Source organism: Anarrhichthys ocellatus, unplaced genomic scaffold, assembly GCF_004355925.1.
Source record: "Anarrhichthys ocellatus isolate YVR2014 unplaced genomic scaffold, GSC_Weel_1.0 scaffold18, whole genome shotgun sequence".
Lineage (NCBI taxonomy): Eukaryota > Metazoa > Chordata > Actinopteri > Perciformes > Anarhichadidae > Anarrhichthys > Anarrhichthys ocellatus.
This window is the reverse complement of record NW_022280048.1, coordinates 2,240,188-2,261,866: the sequence shown is the minus strand read 5'-3', so window position 1 is coordinate 2,261,866 and position 21,679 is coordinate 2,240,188. Positions and strand designations below refer to the sequence as shown.

Sequence of the window (21,679 nt, the reverse complement as noted above, 5' to 3'; positions counted from 1 at the left end):
ACCGAGGCTTTGCTGGCACCTGAGTGTGTGTTTCTTCTTGTCTGTCTTGATCAGCGGCTCACATGGCGGCTGAGCGTGGTGTGCGGTCTCAACTGTGACTCAGTCGTCCCTCCCCCTCCTTGGAGAAGGTGACCTCTTTAAAATTCTCTTGCAGGCATCTGAACTGTGCCGTTGTCATGGGACGCGCAAAAGCTAAGCGCGACACCAAAGGAGAGACTCAGACAAAAGCTTCTGAACTTACTTCAGAGGAATCTCCAAAAAAATCTCTAAGCTTATATGTGGCTCCACAAAGAAGACTGTTTTCAGTGGGCAATGCTTACAGAGCCGGGGAAACATAAAAAAAAGGATTAAAGCTGCCAAATGACAGTAAAAGGACACTTTTGAGTACAATTAGCCCAACAACGCCTACTCCCAATGCAGACCAATGCAGATAACGGCTCCCTGTTCCAAATCATCTGAACTGCAAAGAGCCCTGCACCCCCACACCGTTCACGACTGCCAAATCTCCCATCAGAGCTAATCAAACTTAATTATTTCTTATTTAATGACAGCTGCAAAGTTGCAAACAGAATGTTGAGCATTTACTCCTTGTGTTTCCCGTCATATTTTATGCAAGTTGTCTTCACATTTCATTAAGCAAATTCATCAACGTTTGCTGCGCTTCAAGATGTTTCCGATTCTGAAGTCGTAAAAACATGACGTCAGTAGCGAGAGACTGAAAAACACACGCGTAAAAAGCACAGATATTTGTATTAGAACCACATACAAAGAAATGGAGCAGACGGGCTCGTGTCCATCAGTGAGAGCTGCAGTTACTGCCTGTTCCAGCTCCCCTAAAAAACAACACCCTCCTATCTCTTAAGCAAATAAAAATGGTATAATCCCCTGGGGGGGGGGGGGGGAAGCGCACATCACATCAATCTCTTTCATAATGCAGAAAGACTACGGTTGTAATGGCCTTGTGTTATCCTGAAAGCAAGTGTCCTGAAATAGATGAGAGACGTTTGAGCAAGGCAGAGACAAGATTCGAGCCATAAACAAAGCAGTGCCTTTAAAGCAGAGGGGCGCTCTATTAGTCGCCTGGTTTCTTATACGGCCACGTAAAGCGGAGAGGTTAGAGCAGATTAGATACGACAAGCTGGATCTTACAGGAAAAGGAGAGGAGGGGGCTCCAAATGCACGGGGTAAAAAACATTGGGTGCATCTGACAGCATGTCTGACAGTGCTTTGGCCCCATGTGCCATTTGCTGTTTTCTGACGCAGGAGAGGCACAAAGGCTTTGCTGACTCCTCTGTTCCTTCCCTCACTCTTCGTCTTGGTACAGCTTCATTTTCTTTTCTATTCATTCAAAGACGGGGCTATTTCTTTCTCCGTGAACGGCAGAGACGACAACGTTGAGCCGAGGGCTTGCCGGAGTAAACCTCTTGCTCCTGAACTGCTCGCCCCTGCGTTCTCCTTAGAGCCGACGGGAGCAAAAAGTAATAATAAGAGCAGAATAAGTGGGATGACACTTTACAGATTACTCATTAGATAATCAATGACTAAAATTACCTTGTGTATTGATTGGCAAAGTGGCAGCATTATGAGTAAAGAGGTGAGGAAGGAGAAGGCAAGCATTGATTGTGTGTTGTGGATAACAGATATGGCTAATATGTTTGATCAAGCTTCAAGCTGCTTATTGACAAGATTTCAACGTGTCGCAGGTCTCAAATGAATTTCAATGCCTCCATAATAAACACAAGTGAGTGAGATGACAGTAAAAGCCTGGTCTTCTTTAAAGTAATTACAACACACATTTAACTATTGTAACAATCTCCACACAACCACAATCAGATGTGCCACTACTCTTCCACCTCTCACTCCCTGTCTGTCCTCTGGAGGTCAGTGAGAGATGATGGGAGATCTCTGTGACTCAACGCCATAGTGCTCATGGCAAATGGCACCAACGTCTACAAACTCTTTCTCATACCTTTACTTTTTGCAAACTCAGCCTTCACCCCACAATAGGCAGACATTCGGTACTGAGCTGCAGCTCATCCTACTTCACCATCATCAGACACAAGATAAAGTAGCTTTGGGCCGCGATGTTAAGATGACAAAATAAAACTACACTGAGTGTCTACATAAGTACTCTTTGACAATTTAACAATGCGTTCTGTGAGACAATAACACTTGTCAAGCATTTATACAACTTATACAGTGGTAGCAGGAATTCTTTATGTCACTATTTTGATTTTTGATGAAGCACTTTGTTTTTTCAGCTTCATTTGCTGGATTAGCCAAACACTAAACACACGCAGATATTCCCATCTGCTTATTTGCTCTAATGAACAACAACGCTAGTTCAGGAAGAGCAATGAAGCCGCGCTTGTATTGACTAATGGCATTTCATGTATGCTTCACAATTACAAGCAGCACCTAGAGGTGTACAGCACAAACATTATTACCTGACAACTCACTATTTCTCTGCTTGTACTCCTCCCTCCACATTTCCGACCTCCTCCTTTGTTGATTTCATTTTTAACTTATACAATGTAATGCGTTTGTCTGAGTTAATTAAGAGGGATTAGCTCTATAAGCTAAATCCTTGTTGGTGCTCAGATTATCTTCGCGCACTCCCTCAAACAGCCTCCCTTCCACCAATTTTAACTGTGAAGCTATCTGCCTGGTCAAGTTTGGATAAAGTTTGATATCCCGATATAAAACAAAATTGTGATATAAAATAACATATATCGAGATAGTGGAGTTTATCCATATCTCCGAGACATTATTAGTAAAGTGTTGGGCCACCACAAGCTGCTGTCTTTGGATCTAGTCTATACTGAAGGGATGAGCACCATTCTGCCAAGAGATATTCCCTGGTGGATGTTTTGTTGATGGCGGTAGAGAGAGCGGTTTCAAAGGCAACAGCACACAATTCACATTTTTATACTCAAACCGTGTAGTCAGTGTACTCTCACCCCGGCATGGAAGCGTCTGCATTTGTTATGTTTCTCCACCTATTTATTCAAGTTTATTGTTTAATACGTCAACCATGTGCAAAAATACTGCATGGGTGTGAAGAATACATGAAGGATGTTAAACAAACAGCTCACAGAACTGAAGCCATAGAAAGCTATGAGGGAAGTCGGAAGTGTCTCTGAGAACGATCTCTGCACTGATACGGGTGTCCTTTTATTTACGTTGGAATATGGGTTGCTTTAAGCAAAGTAGACCAGGAAGATGTGTGAAAGGACTCATAGCAATGAACCACATGTACATTTTCTGTCCATTTTTGCCAGTTTAGCCATGAATGCATCCTAGACTGGTGCAGTATTGACTTTGTTCATGTATATTCAGCTGGTCACGTAGAGCTGCCCAGAGTACGGACTATCTGTAATGAGGCCAAGTGTTTTCAAGCAAAGAACAAAGATTTAAAAAGTGATGCTCCTGTTTAAAGTTATGTAACGTCTTTCTGAAGGTTGCTGCAGCTACAGTAGCGTGTTCCCATCTCTGCAATGAAAGCCTGTCGGCCAATCTGTTCAGTGGAGGAAATGTGTCTTAATGTTTGAAAGCAAAAATGTCCACAACAAGTGACTGAGCCATTTCCATCTCTGGAGTCTTTAACTTACAAATGATCCAAAGCCGGGACATACAAGCATCATATTTTATAAATTCTCACTCCCTGGGCCGGAAAATGTTTGATATTCTGTATTCATAATTCATATACACAAGTTTCTAGATACAATGGGCTCGACGCTGCAGTGTGGAGCAGAAAGTCTGCAGCTTACATGTTGTTTGATGTTGTTTTCGAGCTGCACTGCCTCTGCATGCGTGGATGAGCATGGATCAATTGGTGCCATTTTGGGCATCTGGCAGTGAGCGCTTGATAACAGAAGAGGTTTGGTTCATGCAGAAACACTACGGCTACCGCCTCAGCTGTATCTTCTCACTGAATGCACACAGCTCTTTGAAGTTTCCATGAGTGACATCACCGCACACACACACTCACACAGCATCTAAAACTGCTTTTCCAAACACACCCAGATGTAAATTTAAGGCAATCTGATTCCCACAGATAATCTTAAATTCATTCAACACCGAGCCAGAGAGGATTCTCAAAAACATGGAGCCAAATAATCACGCTCTCCTTAAGAAAACAAAAGAAAAGGTTCTCTTTTAAAATTGTATTAAATTTGACACAGTTCTGTCTAACCTTGGAGAATCTTTTTTTGTCAGCCTTGTGCTTTCTCATCTGCATCTCTACGGTATGTTTTTCAGAATCCTTTGAAACACATCTTACAAAAAAGTACCTTTCAGACACGAGTTAGTTATTCTGTTACATGTGTATCCCAGTTACACTTGCCTTTGTTCTTTCTATGTTCTCTATGAGGCACAAGAGAGTCCTTGAACCGGGAGGATAACAGCTCTCTCGAAGATTGATTGATGTATCTCAATATTTGGGCCTGGGAGGAAAACAGTATTCACCCGCAGAGGAGGGGGTCAAGGCCTATTGATATATGTCCATCTCGAAGTGAAGGTGCAGTAAGCTGTTCACAGAGTGTAAACAGCTGCTTTGTGCCAAACGGTCTCTCTCTCTCTCTCTCTCTCTCTCTCTCTCTCTGTTAATGAGCCTGTGCGCCTGACTGCTGAGTGCAGCTCTTTAGCAGTGTGCAATTAATCAGACGTTTCCTTGCGGAGACGAAACCAACCAGACATTCAGCAGCAGGGCAGCGTGATTACACACCGAATGCAAATTCTCCACCATCCCCATTTTTCAGAAGGGCAGGAGGATGCAGAAAAAAAGCTGCAGTTAAGGTTGTTAGATTGTCCTCCTTCATTTTAATTGCAACAAAAATAAATTCAGATCTAGTTTGCATTATGTCGAGTTCATGAATCTGGAGGACATTTACTAAATGATAGTGCTTAAATACAATTTTGAGGTACTTGGACTTTATTTGAGTTTGTCCATTTCATGCTACTTAGGAATTCTACTCCATTAAATTTAAGATGAAAATATTATACTCTTTAACGGTCTACATTTATCTAACAGATAAAGTTACCTAACAAATTAAGACCACACACAAAACATATGATAAGCTCATGCAATATGATGCATCCCTGTGTTATATAGATTAAAGATCGACTATGTAGCTTCATGGGATAATTGCAAATGCTAAAACATTTCCATCTAAAGTTAGTAAACATTAGCCACCATAAGCTACTGTAATGCTCATACCAGACCAAGTAAAGTCAGAACAGCAAAACTCCTGTTTTGTGTTGGATGAAAGTATGACGTGTTTTAGTTACACAGTCTCGCTTTAAACCATCCAACACACACATATAGTAATACAAATCAGACTTTAGGACTGCAACAACATCCGCATTACTGTGTTAATCAGAATACATAGAGGTCATCATAGAGGAGAGGACTAGGACGGAGATGCAAACTGTAATGCAATACAACAGTCTCCCATTATCAAACGGGGAACATACTGTACTCTAAATATTGTCTTAATGAAACGACAGTTCTCAAAATCACCCCCCAAGACCCACATTAGAAGAAGTTATTCTGTCTGTTGATTCTTTCTGTGGAAATGTTTTTCCGATTGTATGTTTCTCAACGGCAGTGAGACTTTTTGTCTCTTGACATCAGTACAATCTTTGTCATCTTAGAGCCTGTAGAAGTCATTCAAAGAACTGTAGCCAAAACAGAATTCTATACACAGCATGTTTTGGTCATTGGAATACTGTAGCTGCTTTTAATCAAGTAGGATTGTTGTGTAAATTGGCATCATTTCGACAAACATTATTGCACTTTAATGTTTTAATAACTGGCATGAATGGTATACTGTGGTACCCCTTGTAACGTATTTAAGCACTATATACAATTTGTAGTAAACTATGTAAATAAGAAAAAACCTGGTGTGGTCCTACTTTGAGTGGCCAGCTGGTGTTGCCCAGATGTTCCTCGGTTCAAGAGGTCTGTTCTGCCAGCAGCCAATAGTCTGTTGAATGAGGACCTTTCATAGCCTGTACGTCCAGGATAAATAGGTGATGATGCACTGCGGCAGATAAACACGTCTTCAATGACTCATGAGTGTGAATTCTTTGTTGTGCTTTCTTGGATCTGCGTTGTTTCCCCTTTTGCACCACTTATATTTGTCAAACAATTAATTTCTTCTAATGAGACATGGGCTGCATGAAACAGAAACAGACTCCCAATCTGTACGAAGCGGCTGAGAGAAACAAACTCTCCTCGTTCTTTGATCACCACTACGAATGTGTCAGTTAAGGCAGTTTACATCAGTACAATACTGCTGTCAGAGGACGGCATCTCCAACATGAAAGTGAAGCCCAACCTATTTGATGGCGATGCAATTTCCCATTTGAGATACACATAAAAAATTACAGTAATATCAGACGGTTTATGCATGGGTATATTAAGTGGTATCTCTGGGCATTTTATTTTCTATTACAGTCAAAATCCTATCATACAGATACCTTTTTGATGGTAGTTATGCCTTCGGGCTATATTAAATAAAATCCCTCTTATGGTGAGTGATGAAATGGAAGACAGAGACTGTATTATTTTAATGATTTTTCCAATTTCAAACTGACTTAAAGATGCCTTCGCTTTTGTTCTGAATAAAAGGCTCCGATCAGTGTCTTGCCATGGGACAGGCATTACACGTAGCATTGTAAAACGCCTCGACAGCCTTTTACTGTCATACTGTTCCACAAACTATCAGCAGTCACTCACACAAGCGTCTCCCGAGAAACCCCTTCAAGTTCCTCTCCGGCCTTAAATAGAGCCCTCCTCCTATAATGAAGATTAAACTGATATTTGGATTAGCGTTGGCTATATTGCTCCAAGGCCTTGACGGGGAGGAGCAGGCTGGGACTGGCAGCCGAAATGGGATGGCTAACTAGCCTCTCAGCAAACACAAGCTGTGCAGCATTTGGGAATCCATTCGAAACTACAGTGTTTACACTACGTCACAGTCACACTGTGGAAATGGGCAGAGTATTACAGATGGTGGCCCGTCAGCCTCGTCACAGCAGGTGAGAGAGGCCAAAAAAAAGTTACGAGCCCTAAGGGCCACATCAGGGAGCACTTCTGAGAAGGGTGATTGTGCCCAAGAGAGGCTATAAACAGCTTAATCATTTTATCTCAACCACGGCAGCCAGCCAATTATCAGATTCTACAATCACCATCAAACCACCAAAACACCGAGACATATCGGCCAGCCAATGAAACCGAGGTCCCCCTTCCACATAGAGAGCACTAACGACCTCGTTCGTTAATGAGGTCAAACATGGCTCCGAACATATACATCGCAATTATGAAAGTGTTGCTCTAGTCTTTGTTTGTTAAAAGACTTTCAAGAAGCTCTTACTTTGTCGAAGACATATTTACATTTATATAAAAAAAATTGCCAAAAATGTTTTTGCAGAAATTGCAGAAAATGGCTCTGCGAGAATGAGTTTCATGACACCCACCTGAGCTGGAGATATATAAAGTGAGGCGGGGGAAGTGAATGAGGAGTGTACTTGTCCTAGAAATGCTCCATGTCGGTTTAAAAATACTTGGAATGCACAGTTCTGAACCGTTTGGCACATTTATCAGCAGAGACGGCACCCAGAAAATCTCTACATCCATTGAGTGATCTGAAATACAACTAACATCAGTTTAAAAAAAAAAGAAACACACAAATGGAAGCACATGACACATATCTTTTCTGCCCAAAACAGTGTATGGCCAGCTTTCGTGCCAATCTACACAGACAAAGTGTTCCTTCTTAACTCAGCCTCTCCAGATACTGACCCTCAAGAGGACCACCAAGACCCAACTCTGTAAATAGTTGGCCTACATGAGTGGAGCAGGAGGCCATTAAGCAGATGCAGAAGTTACAGTATGTTGTGTTCTGTCTTTATATAATCCAATTAGAGCTAAATGCTAATCAGAGAGGATTAGAGGCTCAGGCGGCTGGAGTTGTACTATGGCGGCGGATCAGCGGCACCTGTGAATGACTCATTCCTCCGAAACGAGGAGCTATTGACTGCAGCAGGATTCAGTCACAGAGAGAGGTAATTTAGGATCATTACCGGCATAGATTAAAATGTATCAGACCATTTAGGATGAAGATTGGGGATGAGGGATTTACATATTAAAGACTGATCACATACACTGTATAATAACACCTCTGCATGAGCAGGGCTTGGCGTGCCAATTACTTTTTCCACTTTCTCTAGCAACGAGATGTTCTGCACTACTCCTCTGCCTCCAACTGAAAGCCTGTGGTGTTTCCATAGCTGTGTGTGTGCGTGTGTGTTACTTTCCAAGACGGCTGCTCTTACCTCTGTCAGTGTCGTAAAGGTAGACAAACTTCTCCCACTTGTAATGGTCCAGCAGACTGAGAACAGCTCCTCGCAAACCGGGCCTCATCTGGATGACAAACTGCACGTCAGCGTCAATGGGGAAGCTGGGAGTAATGAAGGAGGTGTGCAGCGCCCCGCAGAAGGAGGTCAACGTGTTCATGGACTTCCTGTCGTAGAAGCCGAGGATGGCGTAGACTCCCCGGGAGAACTGGGAGCAGACTGGTGACGGAGACAAAGAGCAGGCTCAGGACAGGGACCAGCACAGAGTCATTGCTGATCATCTATTCTTTCAGTCAGGAGGGATGCCGACAGACAGAAAACTGGCCTTTCAAACAAAGTTAAGGTCAAAATGTCATAACATATTGAAAGTTAAAAAAGCTGAGTCCCCTAATGGCCAATGTAAGGGTAAAAACTTTCATACAAGCTTGAGGTGTGGGGGGATTCATGATGGCATTTATCTTTCTAGTGACGCAGCGGCAATCTGAATAATTGGGTGCCATGTGGGATGTCTGCTCCCCATGGCCATGCTCTGCTGCCCGGTGCCCTTCACTTCTCCTTGGTCTAAATGCAACTGCTTGGGTAATCAACTAGAAATAATGGGGAAATCAGTGCATTGGCCACAGCTCTTTAATGGACAAATACCCTGACACATGAGCATGCAAATGTGCAAGCGCCGGGCTGTGCTGCAGTATAAAAGATTTATAACAAGCCCTATCTGCCGCCATCTGCGGGCCTTTTGAAATGAGCTCCAGCCATCAACATTCAGTGCATCAGACATTTGGTCTTACAAGGCGTTAACCTTTTTTTTTCTATTGGTACATAATACAGTATATTCATAGTAACGCTAAACAGGACTCAATCAGGGATTTGACCATTGTCTTAGTGTTAGTAATAACTGAAGCAAATGTTGGAACATTTCAAACCAGGAGTGCTGCTCTCATATTTCTGTCACTCTGTTGAAAGCAGATTCCGACACTGTTCACCGACACTGCTAAGTATCTCCAATCCACGTCCTGTCACTCTGTGGAAAGTCCACCCTGTAACATACTGTATGAATTTCACTTATAGTAAAGGTGCAAAACACATTCTAAAAGAGTGCTCCACTGATTTAGCACTTGAACATTGTCAGACTAAAATACTTGAATTACTGCCTCGTGTTAGTATGCCTCCACCAACCAGTCAAGTCGCATATTACATCCCTCACTTTATCCAATACGACATTTGTATAAAATGGTCATAATTAACATGTGAATTCTTGAGTTTTGTGAGGTCACAGAGTCCATCGTCTTTTTAATTACCGTCTTTTGTCAAAACCCTGTGCTCACATTACCCACAATGCAACTCGACCACTGACAGTTTGGTCTGAGATTTGTGTGTTAGACAGAGATGAGGAGTCACTTCTTTCTAACTCTGTCTTTCATTTTCCAACTTCAGCCCGAACCGACGCTGCCTCAAGTAACATCACTTAAAAGCCAGAAAAGTCTTGAAACAACCTTCCATGAGTTGTTGTTTTTAAATGAGTCCTCTCTTTGGGAAAAAAATGCATTGTCTGGGTTGAACTCGAGAGAAAACTGGTGAAATCTGACCAAACATTTATGTCTGCAAGCACAATTAAATACATTTTACAGTTCTGTGATTTCTCCATGTGTTAAGTTGCGGTTCAGACACACACACACACACATACTTGATAGTTTGGTTCAGTCTTTCCCTCAGTCATTTTTTTATTTTTATGCATTCACAGAAATAAAGCCTGCACCTGTTTGGTGTTACTGGCAAAAAATAAATGCTGTAATCTAGGAAAATAATCTTCCAGGGGCGGCTGCACCATTGTTTTGTATGTGACGAACAATTGTTCAGCTTCATTTCAAGGGCTCGATGGGCCTTTCATAAACACTGAAATAAGCCTCTCCCTTCATAACAGACACATGTCAGAGTGAGTTCTCTTCTATGCAGTTTTGGATTCACCGTGCTTCACAGTGGCTCTTTCTGCAGATAACATTATTCACCACAACACAGATTTTTCAAATATTCAGCCAATGCTAATTAAAAGAAAGAGTAGAGGGCAGCAATACAATTAACAATTTTTACCAGACTCAATATCATTCAATTCAATTCTCAAAATGGGAACAATAGCGTTTTGTGAAAAAGACAGCCCGTTCTGCTAAAGGACCAATGAAATCATATATTTGAGCTCATGGAGCAGTAAACACCAGTCAACTGCGGTGAATTCCCCTGATCATGGTGCGCAATGAAGATAGGCATCATCTACTTTATTACAGAGGGAACGTGGAGCTATTTTTTGTCACTGCAGGCTCTGTGCATTTCTGTTCAGAATACAAACACACTTTATATGCATGATTAATATCCACCTGGAAAAAAACCCCACCTCTCTTTCAGTCTACTTCCATCTTATTTCCTCCATCCCCTAACACCCACATCTGCCTTTTTATTACTGTTGCTTCTCCTGTTCGCCCTCATCCATTTCTCTGCTTCTCTTCAGCTCTCGCCAACTCGTCCAACTTTAACAGGTTGATGCAGCAGCTCCAGCGGCACCGACCCTATCGTACGTCTTCCTGAAACTCGAGGCTTTGCAGCTTTGAAGGTCTCTCCAGCTGACAGCCGCAGGATCTTTTTTTGAGTCTATCATAAAACTTGCTGATGTAGGGATGAACCTGTGGTTTATGTGCACAGCAGAGCCGAGTCTACAAAGTGAATTCTTAAAGCTCTATCGCTGAGGGGAAATAGAGGGGAGCTGCTGTCCTCGCCTGAAAAAGGGAACACCGCACCGAGAATATTAAACTTTATGCGCACAAGAAAGTGAGAATGAGGAAAATGATAGAGGAGGACTCACACTGAGATGAGGAGGTGAGTTCTCTTGCACTGAGTCACTGGTGAGAGCCTTGAGGTTGGATACTGCACTTGGACAAAGTGAGGACAACGACTCTACTTTTTGTGACGATTGCTGTCTGAGAGCAGTGCCTGCAGTGATACTAGAGGAGACGAGAGCAGCAGGACTTCAGTTTGTTTCCACGAGGGAGAGGGAGGCCGTGTTGGTCTCGGCTATATGGGAATACCTGCCTCGTCCCAGGCTCACATGATCAGTAAGAGAAGAAGGCAGAGGATATACGGCACAGATATGCAGCTGTAATCCCAAAATTACCAACATATAAAAGGATGGGGTCAAAGAGAAACTCCAAATTATTATTATTGGATATGTAGTTATTAAATTCTTGAATTCTAATGGCTATAGTTGTTGAGACATTTCACTTGAAGCCACAATGTCAATCTCATGGTGGAGCTAGAGGAGAAGTCAGTGGATTATCAAAGTCATTAGAATTCATCATTTGGCAACCATTACTGTTTGTACAGAATTTCATGGCAATCGAGTAGTTGTTGAGATATTTCAGTCTGGACCAAAGTGGTCAACCAACCGATAGTCATGGTGACTGAATCTCACGGTGTCTTGTGCTGAACAGTTACTTAAAGACACTGAATGAATCTGAACACCAAAGAGGCCACACGCTTGGACAGGATGAAGCTCACAAGCCTACGAGCCAGTAGGTTTGTGAACCCTTTTAGCTATAAATTAGCCCTTACGTGTGTGGAAGCGGGACAAAAATCTATTTTTAATGCCAAATAAATACCTATCTTCATTTGGATCTCTGTCGACTTTTCATTCTCAGCTGATTGCAAAGTCCCTACTTTAAATGAATCACAATGCAAAATTCACCGTAATAATTTATGTCACGTCACACTGGCTCTTACATCAGGTTTCCCCTGATGTTTAATGTAAGGGTTCTGTAACCTCTGCATGATTTACAACTGTGGAAAGAAATCTCAACTGTCAATCAGCGTGATCCATTTTCCCATCATGCCACACAGATCGTCCCTAACTTAAGCCAGTTCACTAGACTACTTATTCTATCAACGTTAAAGTAATCAAGATCTTTTTCCACTTATGGTTTAAAGGGGATCTCCTAATGAGACACCATCACTACGCTGGACAGAGGATGCAAACAAATCCTGTAAATGTGCTGACTGACAGACACTCAGCAGATTCAGTGTTTCCTTGTCGAAACGAGCCGGGCAGCTATGCTTTGCTATCTTCTGAATGATAGTTTGCAAGGTCAAAAACACACAACCTCCCTCCCCTCTTATTCCAGGTAACATGCCTGGAAATGCCTTCTTTGCATTCTGCCAGTCAGTGTCTAGTGTGTCAGCTGGACAGGGTGCACAGGGATGCTGTGGGAATATCTTAGGACTGTGTCTGACACCTGAGCAACAACACATTATAGCGGTATAGAGGCGTTTCCAAACAGCTGTAGTCATGTTACCATCAGAGGTCATAAAGTTTACAAAGAACCAATTTTCACCCTCAGTAATTCAGTTTCTGCTTTAACAGAGGCATGGAGGGGATCAAGCCCTCCCAGCATGCACTGGGCAGCATGTAATGAAACATTGAAGATGTTGGATGAACTTATATAATCACCCCCTTTTGGTATTGTGGGTGTATGGTTTGGATTCACACATAGGAATCATATTATATTCTGAAGATTCTTGTAGAGTCTTTGGACGGTGAGAAGCAAACCAACAGGATTTGTTTTTACAGCTCATAATGCAGGAAAACCTAAATAATTTATACCCATAAGTATATTTTATGTTTTTATCCAATGAACGCCCTAAGGCTAACTTTCCAATGCAATTGTTGCATTCTATTCATGGGTACTTTCTCAGCAGAAAGACATGAAAAGGTGAAAAGTCCTTGATTCAATTTTCATCAGTACTGATTGCAAGAATACAGCAGCCGAGGTTTTGAATTAGCATGAGTGGCTCCATGTTAAATAAAAGGCCAAGATTGAAAACATACATATTTAAGTAACAAAAATGTTTCAATTCAATTTCATTAGCTAAAAAAAAAGGTCAGGGTTAAGAAAGGGTTAATGCTGTAAGACAAAAACACAGACAACTCCCAGGCTGGACAACGCCTTGGTATCACAAGGTAGCCCCGCCCTAAAGCACACCCTGCTTTATGATCTATTTTACTCTAAATGAGACAATAATTTACTAAATGAACATCATGCTGAATTGACGAAGGCTTAAAACTAGCGATTGAGACCATAAATACACGTTCACAATGTTCACTGAGGTAATAAATCAAGTGAGAAGTAGAGACATTTTGTTATCGACTTGCAACCAAAAGACCACTGTTGGCTATTAGGAAGAATGCAATTCTTCCGCATTGGCTTCACTTCACTCAGAAACGGAGGTTGCCGCCTGTTAGCGAGGTCTACTTCCTCTTCTACTCTGTTTACCGGCGGGTCACAGCCTATAGTGCCAACTTCTGACCAAACAACGCTGGAGTCAAATGTATTCGCTCCAAACCAGTTGATGGAGATGCGGCTAATTCGCATTTAGTTTTTTTACGACATTTCAAAAGATATCATACATTTAGCTTGACAATTGAATGGAATCAAGGCAACTGCCAAAGAGTATAATACACAATGGACTCTAATAAAATTGACTGTGAGGTGGATTTTGCATATGGATTGAATGGATTGCATTCACTGTGCTACGTAAACATGAAAAAAAACATTTAAACTGGGCTTTGTGTTTTCCACTTTGACCATCTTAGCTTAGCATGTTAGCAGGCTATCATTTGCTAAATAGCGCTTAACATAAAGTACAGCTGAGGCAGATGGATATATCATTAGTTTTGCAATCAAATTACTTGGCAAATCCATTCACTAGTTGTTGAGATACCTCAGTCAAAACCAGAAAACTGCAGCTGGCACTAGATGAAATGTCAGAGGATCACCATCATTAAGATTCATCCTCTTGGCACTCGAAATGTCTGGACAAAATGTCACGGCAATTCTTCCAATAGCTGTTGAGATATTTCAGTCTGAAATAAAAAAGTGGTGGACTGACGTTGAGCCACTAACATGGCTGATGAAAACGATACCAAATGCATCAGGTATGCTTCTGAAATGGCACATGAGCTTTTGAGTAGTGACTCTTCACAGCATCTCATCTAGTTTGAGTTCAACAAGCTGCACTCGTTCTACTCGAAGGCTCGTTAAGGCGTGCTAGTTCCATTTCACCATTAAAGTAAATGTTTGTTTTCAGATGAAAATCAGGTTCAAATGATCTCTGTGTCATGACATTTAAGCGTTTCATATTTGTCTCCGCATTACAGTCTGCATTGTTGTGCAATTCATGCCAGCTGACCAACCGCGGAGAAAGCAGAGGGCATACAGGGACTGAAGCTCGAGAAGGTGTTTCTCCTGAGGCAGTGTGGTTGCATGTTGGCTGGAGTTCCCTCTGCTTTACAGATTACGGCTTTGTGAAAGCACACGTTTTCTTCCAGCGGGTTACCCCCTGCAGATATTCATTAAACACAAAGATCGGGGCAACACTGTTGGATTAGCCCTAATCTGAGGAATACAACTGGATTCAACCCACATGCTAAAAGAACATGACTGCAGGAAATCTACAGCGGTGATACGCAGAGATGGCCTGTGGCTATTGGAGTCTTGTACGGAAGAATGCACTTTAATATTTCCCTGCACCGCAGTAAAAGCGCTTCTAACACTCCACCTACACATGTTTTGCATATACTGCAAAAGCATCATCAAAGGACCACTATTACAAGGAACAGAGGAATACCACAAACTCCATTTGAAAAGGTTGTAGTTCTGTAATACTGCAGAGGACACTGGAACATGGATTCATGTCAAAAACACATAAAAAAAGGTGAAAAGTGGAAAATGTTATGACTCTGTATGCAAAGTGGTTTCAAATAACTCATTACAACATCAAACATTCTTCCTTCTAGTCCATGAAATTAATTTATTTCATTGATTCAAATGAATTATAAAACACAACTCTTAATCTTTTCACAATTCATTAACTCTAATCACCTACTCTGGTGCTCAGCCTTGTAAAATACCGTGACACATGTCTAACTAGGAAGAGCAAAATAGTATCAAGTACGAATAACAAACTGTTTTGAATTGTTTCCTGTGAATTTAAAACACTAAAGCACTCCACGTGATTTTACTCCTTAACATTCAACAGCTCATCCAACTTTTCCAAATCTTTGAAAAGCAGCCAAACCTCTAAATTATTCGCTGCCCCCCGACGGCATCTTTGGTTTCCTTTCGCGTTATTCTGTGTAGTTCACAGCTCGTCGACCTCGGTTAATCTCAGGTAACATTTAGCGGATAACAGCAGAGCTTTCAGAGGCAGCCTCCCTGAAGGACGTTGTGTAAGACTGCAACAAACTGCTGCAGCATCACTGTAGCTTGTCAGTAGTGATCACCGTCACTCTGTTACAGCGCTGACATGTACGCACATGCTGATGCACAGAATGAAAGACTAACTACACATCTCCAGTGGCTCGCCCCCGAACCTATTCAGTACTATTCCGCCATTTTACAGCTTCATAACCATGTGAGGGAAAACAAGAAATAAGAATCTTCCCCTCGATGGCTGTGCTGTGTGAGCCTGTGTGGCCAAATACATTTAGCTTTTTGCACTTGACTGACAACTGATATTTAAAAGCCACTGTTGTAGCTGTGGCCATTTCTATAACATTAGTACTCCCTTGTTCAAAGAAAGCTCATGTATTCATGCTGCATGATGACCCATGAGTGTTGTGTTGCCCCACAGCAATACACCCTAAAAGCTCTTATTAAACTAAGGGTCAAAGCATGTTTTCATGTCAGTCACAGTATCGGTTAGGAAACGGCATTGCCTGCAAGTAACATGACGCTTTAGTGAGATACAATTACCGTAAAGACGTTCTGAAAGCTTTTATGTTGTTATTATGCTCCCCAATGAGAACGCCGTGACAAATCTGAGGATGAGCACTTGTCAGCTTGGGGCAGCTCATCCAAACTGACAGGACTCTGGCTGCAGTGGCAGTAACTCGGATATGTTTTTATCGGTGCATCGTGAGAGAAAAGGACATGCTTTCTGTTTCAAGGGCTCCCTAATCGAGAGGCTCCATTTAAAGCTGATGGCCGTGTGCGAGCTGTTGCGTTGGTAAATAATTAAAGGAACAGCTAAGACCTTTTGTGAAATACATTTAGCATTGGCTTTTATTTCTGAGAGATCGGAGAGACAGAGATCGATACCGCTCTTGTGTTTGTACAGTAAATATGCTCAGTTTACCACAAAGACAGGAAACTGGGGAAACAGCTAGCTGGGCTCAGTCCTAAGGTAACGCCGACCAGCAACTCTCAAGCTAATTAACATGTTGTGTTTTTCGCTGGTTGCCTGGCAACCTCACAGAGACAATAAGACACCAGTTATTGCTCCCAGCCAAAAATAATAGTCCGGCACATAATCCCCCTGTAATATCACATCGTGTCATTTCTGCATTCTGGTTTCTATACGAACTACAGCAATAAGATACATTTTAAGTCGCAAATGCTCGAGGTGCTGGCAGGCGGATTCTGTGACCTTTGGAGCTGTTGTTCTCTGTTTTCAGTCTTAATGCTGGCTGCAGCTTCACATTTAGCAATTGAAACTGGTATCAATCTTCTCATCTCACTCTTGGCCAGAAAGCGACTATGCATAATTCACAACATTTCTTTTCTATCCCATTCCTTTAAATAACGTATCGAATACTACAGCAATCCAGCATCCACAGCCAACTTTAAACAACGTGACGTTCACACCAAACGAACACGATTCTTTCCTTTTCTTTGTTACTAAAAAACATATCTAATCTTGGAGTAGTTTACACATTCAAAGTTTGCCGATGTGTGCTGCTGCTCCTCTATCCCCTGCCTGCGCCGTTTCTATGCCAACAACAAGGCAAGGAATAATGGGATGGTTTTAGCTCATACCATCACATACTTTTTCACATGCCAAATTTGCATACAAGCAATGCAAAAAAAACTAAAATGTCCTTATTTGGACACATCTGATGAGTCAATGTATTCACCATAGTCTTAATAATGCAAACGAAGAAGAAGTAGAAGAAGAGGAGGAGGAGGAGGAGGAGATCTGGCTGCATAAACTGGTCTATGCTGCATTAGTAGGACTGTCCGTTGCCTACACAGTGAAGTGCTCTAACATTAGCCTCTGTCTGAGCAGCATCACACTGGTTGAGTCACAGCAGAGGGAGGATAGGTGGCTATAACAAACGCTCTAATAAGAAACACACTGTCACATTGACATTTTATCGAATTAAAAGTTCATCTCTGGAAAAATGCTGGTCTGAATAGAGTCATGCTGCTGCAGAGAGTTGAAGGAGGAAAGGTCTTTGAAAAGGCATGATGCGGCTTTTTAAGTTGGGTTTTTTATATCGCGTAGATCTTACATGGCAACATCTACTGTAACTAAATATGTGCACAGAAGTTAAAGCTTGAGAAATGTTGATTTATCCACAAGCATTTTACATTTGTGGACAGTTAATCAATGTAATAAACACAGAAACTTGATTATACATTAAATAAATGCATTGGGGGTCAAAATGTGAAATGATCAGTTTCCGCTGTCTGCTCTGTCAGCATATCCAAAAAACTATAATCCCACACGCACTTGGTTTAACCTCTCCCTCAGTGTCCGGCCGGGCCTCTGTGTATCCGCCGTCTCTTCCTGCCCTGACCTCGGTCTTAATGGATATAACCTTCCCATTTCTGCAGTTATGCACACGATCTGTCCTGGCCTGAGGCAAGGTGTCACATCAATACGTCCTGCAGCTTCCCTCCAGACAGCCACAACTTAGTGAGATAATAAACACAACGGCACAGTGAAGTTCTCTTTGTCCGCATCAATTCAATCAAGTTGCAATGAAATAGTTTGCTGCAAAGTCTTATTGGCTGTTGACAGGTTTGTTTGTTTCTATGCAGGCATCAAACTGGAGATTCAGTGACTCTGGTCTGGGGAAGTTGGCGAACAGCCATACATTAGTGGAGAGATAGAGAAAATGAAAGCTTGGTGGGAATTGATTTTTCCATACTGGAGAACAAACTGGAGCCACACACACACACACACACACACACACACACACACACACTGCTGCTGGACTATAGCCTTCCACCTATTGATCCACACTGCCAATAACACAGTCATTTGCCATCAGGGATTTGTAACAATCATTACATACTGACCCAGCTGGAGGACAGCGGTGTTGTCCTGCTTTATTCCATTCAGGGGCCGCACAACAAACGCAACAAAGGAGCTCCGAGCGAAAAGTAATTCCTATTATCTTCACAATATACAAAATTGGAAGTTTTGTAGACAGTCCCCTCATAACACTTGCTCATCTAAAAATCTATTATAAAAACAGAAAATGTAACAATGTGAGCTGTGGGAAAGCACAGCAATGACTAAACTGTCATTCTTGCCAGAATAGAAATGTGTCAAATCATAATCATCACATTCATTTGCTACATCAACACCTGCCAGGCGAGCAGGGCATTATGCAATCCAGACCACTAAAATAAGAATAATGGAGTTTGGTGCATCTTTCAAGCAATGTCTTAGTCACAAGCTGGCCCAGCTGGTCTCCATAATGAGCTGCTCACTGGTCTTTCTCAATTGGGAAGCATCTAGCTTAGCTTGCATCAGCTTATCTTGCCAAAATGAATCCTACCGATTATCTTGTTTTTATTTTTATCCTTTCCGGAAAAAAAACTTGAAGCTTCTTTGGAAAACAATGGATTCAGGTTTACTCAAAAAGAATCCTGGCCATGTCCTGAATAGGTGCATGAACCAAAAATATACATGAATTGCTATTTGAATTCAACAGGGGCCTCTTTTTTTTCCCCAGGTTAACTGTACAGGGCACCACGTGGTGCAGGAAAACATCTTTTTAGTTCCATTCGATACCTGGTATAATAATAGCAGAAGATAAGACAATATTAAAAGCATTATCCTCTAGTGTAAATACAGAGGAGCAAAGACAAACTCATGTTTAACCGAGGGGTTAAAGAAGACTGGAGGGAAAACAGCTCACTCACACTGTCACAAGAAATGATTCTTCTGGATGAGTGGTTTTATATAATAGCTTGTTTTTGGACTCCTTTAAATGAAAAACAGGTTTGTGCTTTGCACCTGATCTTGACAAGCCAAGCATGTAATATTCATCTCTTCCTCAGTAACAACTGCTGAAGTGCCCTTGAGCTAAGCGCCGACCCCACAGCCGCCCGTATGCAATCACTCAGCGGCCGGCAGTGCAAGGCTGCGGTCGAACCGCACCAAGGTGTGAGTGTGTAAACCTTCATCTCTCTGAAACTTCTCCCCATGGCTACTGCTATCTCCCTGCTGCTCCCACCAACAACAACTACATCACCTCAACGGCATTTTTGCATTTTTATCACAGCCGAGCCCTAGATGTACGAGGTGCAATTGTGTTCAATTTTTCCTCTCTTTTTCGGCCTTTTTCTCACTTCATTAGGTTCACACAGCCGTCTCTACAGCAGCTGACAGGGTTTGGAGAGCTGATCCTTAAGCGTGAAGTGTGAAGTGCAGTTGGTGGGAAGAAGGACAACAAATTAATTCTCCAGGCAGAGCTTGGTGCCCAACATGGCAGAGGATTGACTGGTAGACCAATTATGAAGCCATGTCACACTACGTAGCCCTTCCTATCGAATCCATCATGTTTGTAGAGATGACTACATGGATTACAGCGTGTTACAGTTGATATCGTAGGCTATTTATACTTAAACGGTGTAGAAAGAAGAATTCACGCCACTGTGCTGCTGGTATAACCATATGTGAAATTTTAAATCATTGTCAAAGGGACTGCAAAACAAATGGGTAACGGCCTAAAGATGGCTGCTATCCTGCATTGTGTATTGAGTGGTAACAAATGACGATTATATGTTTTCATTTGACAGTGGAGAGACGAGAACGTTTATGGAGAAAGAATAGATATAATGCAACAATTTTGCATGATACAACCAACTTAACCAGTACCCACTGCCGCCGCAATACACTTTATAACTGGCAACCATCGCCTATAAAGCCTATATCGGATGTCACAGCCGGATACTACAGCAACCAGAATAGCAATATTTGTTTCCCCCACTTTCAAGTACAGTCATCTAAGTGCTGCTCATCAGTGTCTCTGGAATTACTGAATTACTCAGTTTACAAAATCCCTGTGTTTGGCCAATTACAGGCCCCATCATGCTCATCCAGCTGGTGAGCATGACAGAGGAGTTTTTGTATTAGCTCAGACCCTTGGCAGGTGTCTGTTTTTCTTCTTCTTCTTTTTTTAAGCCCAATCCATTCCAATTTCCGCTCACAAACATCTGTGTCATTTTCCTATTGGCCAATGAGGCACTGATAGCAAAACATATTTCACATATTGTGTGTTTGAGTGCATAATTACTTGTGTACACTTTTAAAACGAACAATTGCATCATGTTTTTTTTTTTTTTTTTTTTTACCATAAACAGTGAAATCATGAGGCTTTTCCTGCTGTTCTTATGCAGAGAAATTGCGTATCGGCCTGTTTCAACAGTGTGTAACTACTCACAGGCGTGTGTGACAGAGAAGCTGTTGGAGGACTCCAGGTTGTCAACATTGTAGTTGAGGTGGAAGGGTTTCTCCGTCGCATTCTGGTTGGTGTTATACAGCTGGACAGCAAACCTGAAGGCGCTGTGCTCCTGCACCGTAGAGCGCATGAACAGCCCGCCTACAGGAAAGAACATATCATATATAACAGCGCTCTAATTTATTCCCAACATACATGAAGAATGCACTTTTGTTTTTTTACTCCCGTGGTCAGGATATTACTTGGAGTGAGGGCAGTGGCGACGCGTTAATATTAGACAAATAATTGACCAGTTAATTCAAAGTAAGGAAGCAAATGAATGTGTTATCCTGTCACTCACTCAATAAAGCACTGCAGATACTGAAACGTTTGCACTATCTGGATCAGCTCTATTTTTATTTTTTTACCAAACCGCCTCCAAAGACGCACAGAAGAGAAGTGAACTTGGTGATGAATTATGCAAATAACCCAATCAGTGCGACTTGCAGAGACATGTCCTATTTAGACCATGTGAACAAAGACATGCGTACGCGTAGTCAAGAGTATCCAGTCGAACTTACCGATGTTGATTTGGTTTGGAAACCCTGCCAGCGAGTCCCCCCAAAGCCACAATAAAACAAGGACTGTCGCTGTTGTGCGATGCCACATTTTTCTCCGGGAAGTGAAATCAACTCCTGGTCTGGATGTGACAGAGGGAGAGCGGGGAGAACCATGTACACGGGCTTGTACGCAAAGAAATCCACAAGATTGCGGCGGGTCTCTCTCTCTCTCTCTCTCTCTCTCTCTCTCTCTCTCTCTCTC

At 42.1% G+C, this 21,679-nt stretch overlaps 1 protein-coding gene across 4 annotated transcripts in view; it reads right to left on the bottom strand.

The window, feature by feature from the left end:
* Window positions 1-21,679, bottom strand: part of gria3a (glutamate receptor, ionotropic, AMPA 3a) — a 61,053-nt gene that overhangs the window by 39,303 nt on the left and 71 nt on the right. For 3 of the 4 annotated variants that reach the window (XM_031857134.1, XM_031857136.1, XM_031857135.1), the window contains exons 1-3: window positions 21,439-21,673; window positions 20,861-21,019; window positions 8,341-8,580 (exon numbers count right to left, since the gene is read on the bottom strand). In XM_031857134.1, coding sequence (XP_031712994.1) covers window positions 8,341-8,580; window positions 20,861-21,019; window positions 21,439-21,526 — 487 coding nt within the window. In that variant the 5' untranslated portion in view covers window positions 21,527-21,673. Of the gene's footprint in view, window positions 1-8,340; window positions 8,581-20,860; window positions 21,020-21,438 lie in introns of all 4 variants that reach the window. The other variant, XM_031857137.1, reaches the window with a different exon arrangement.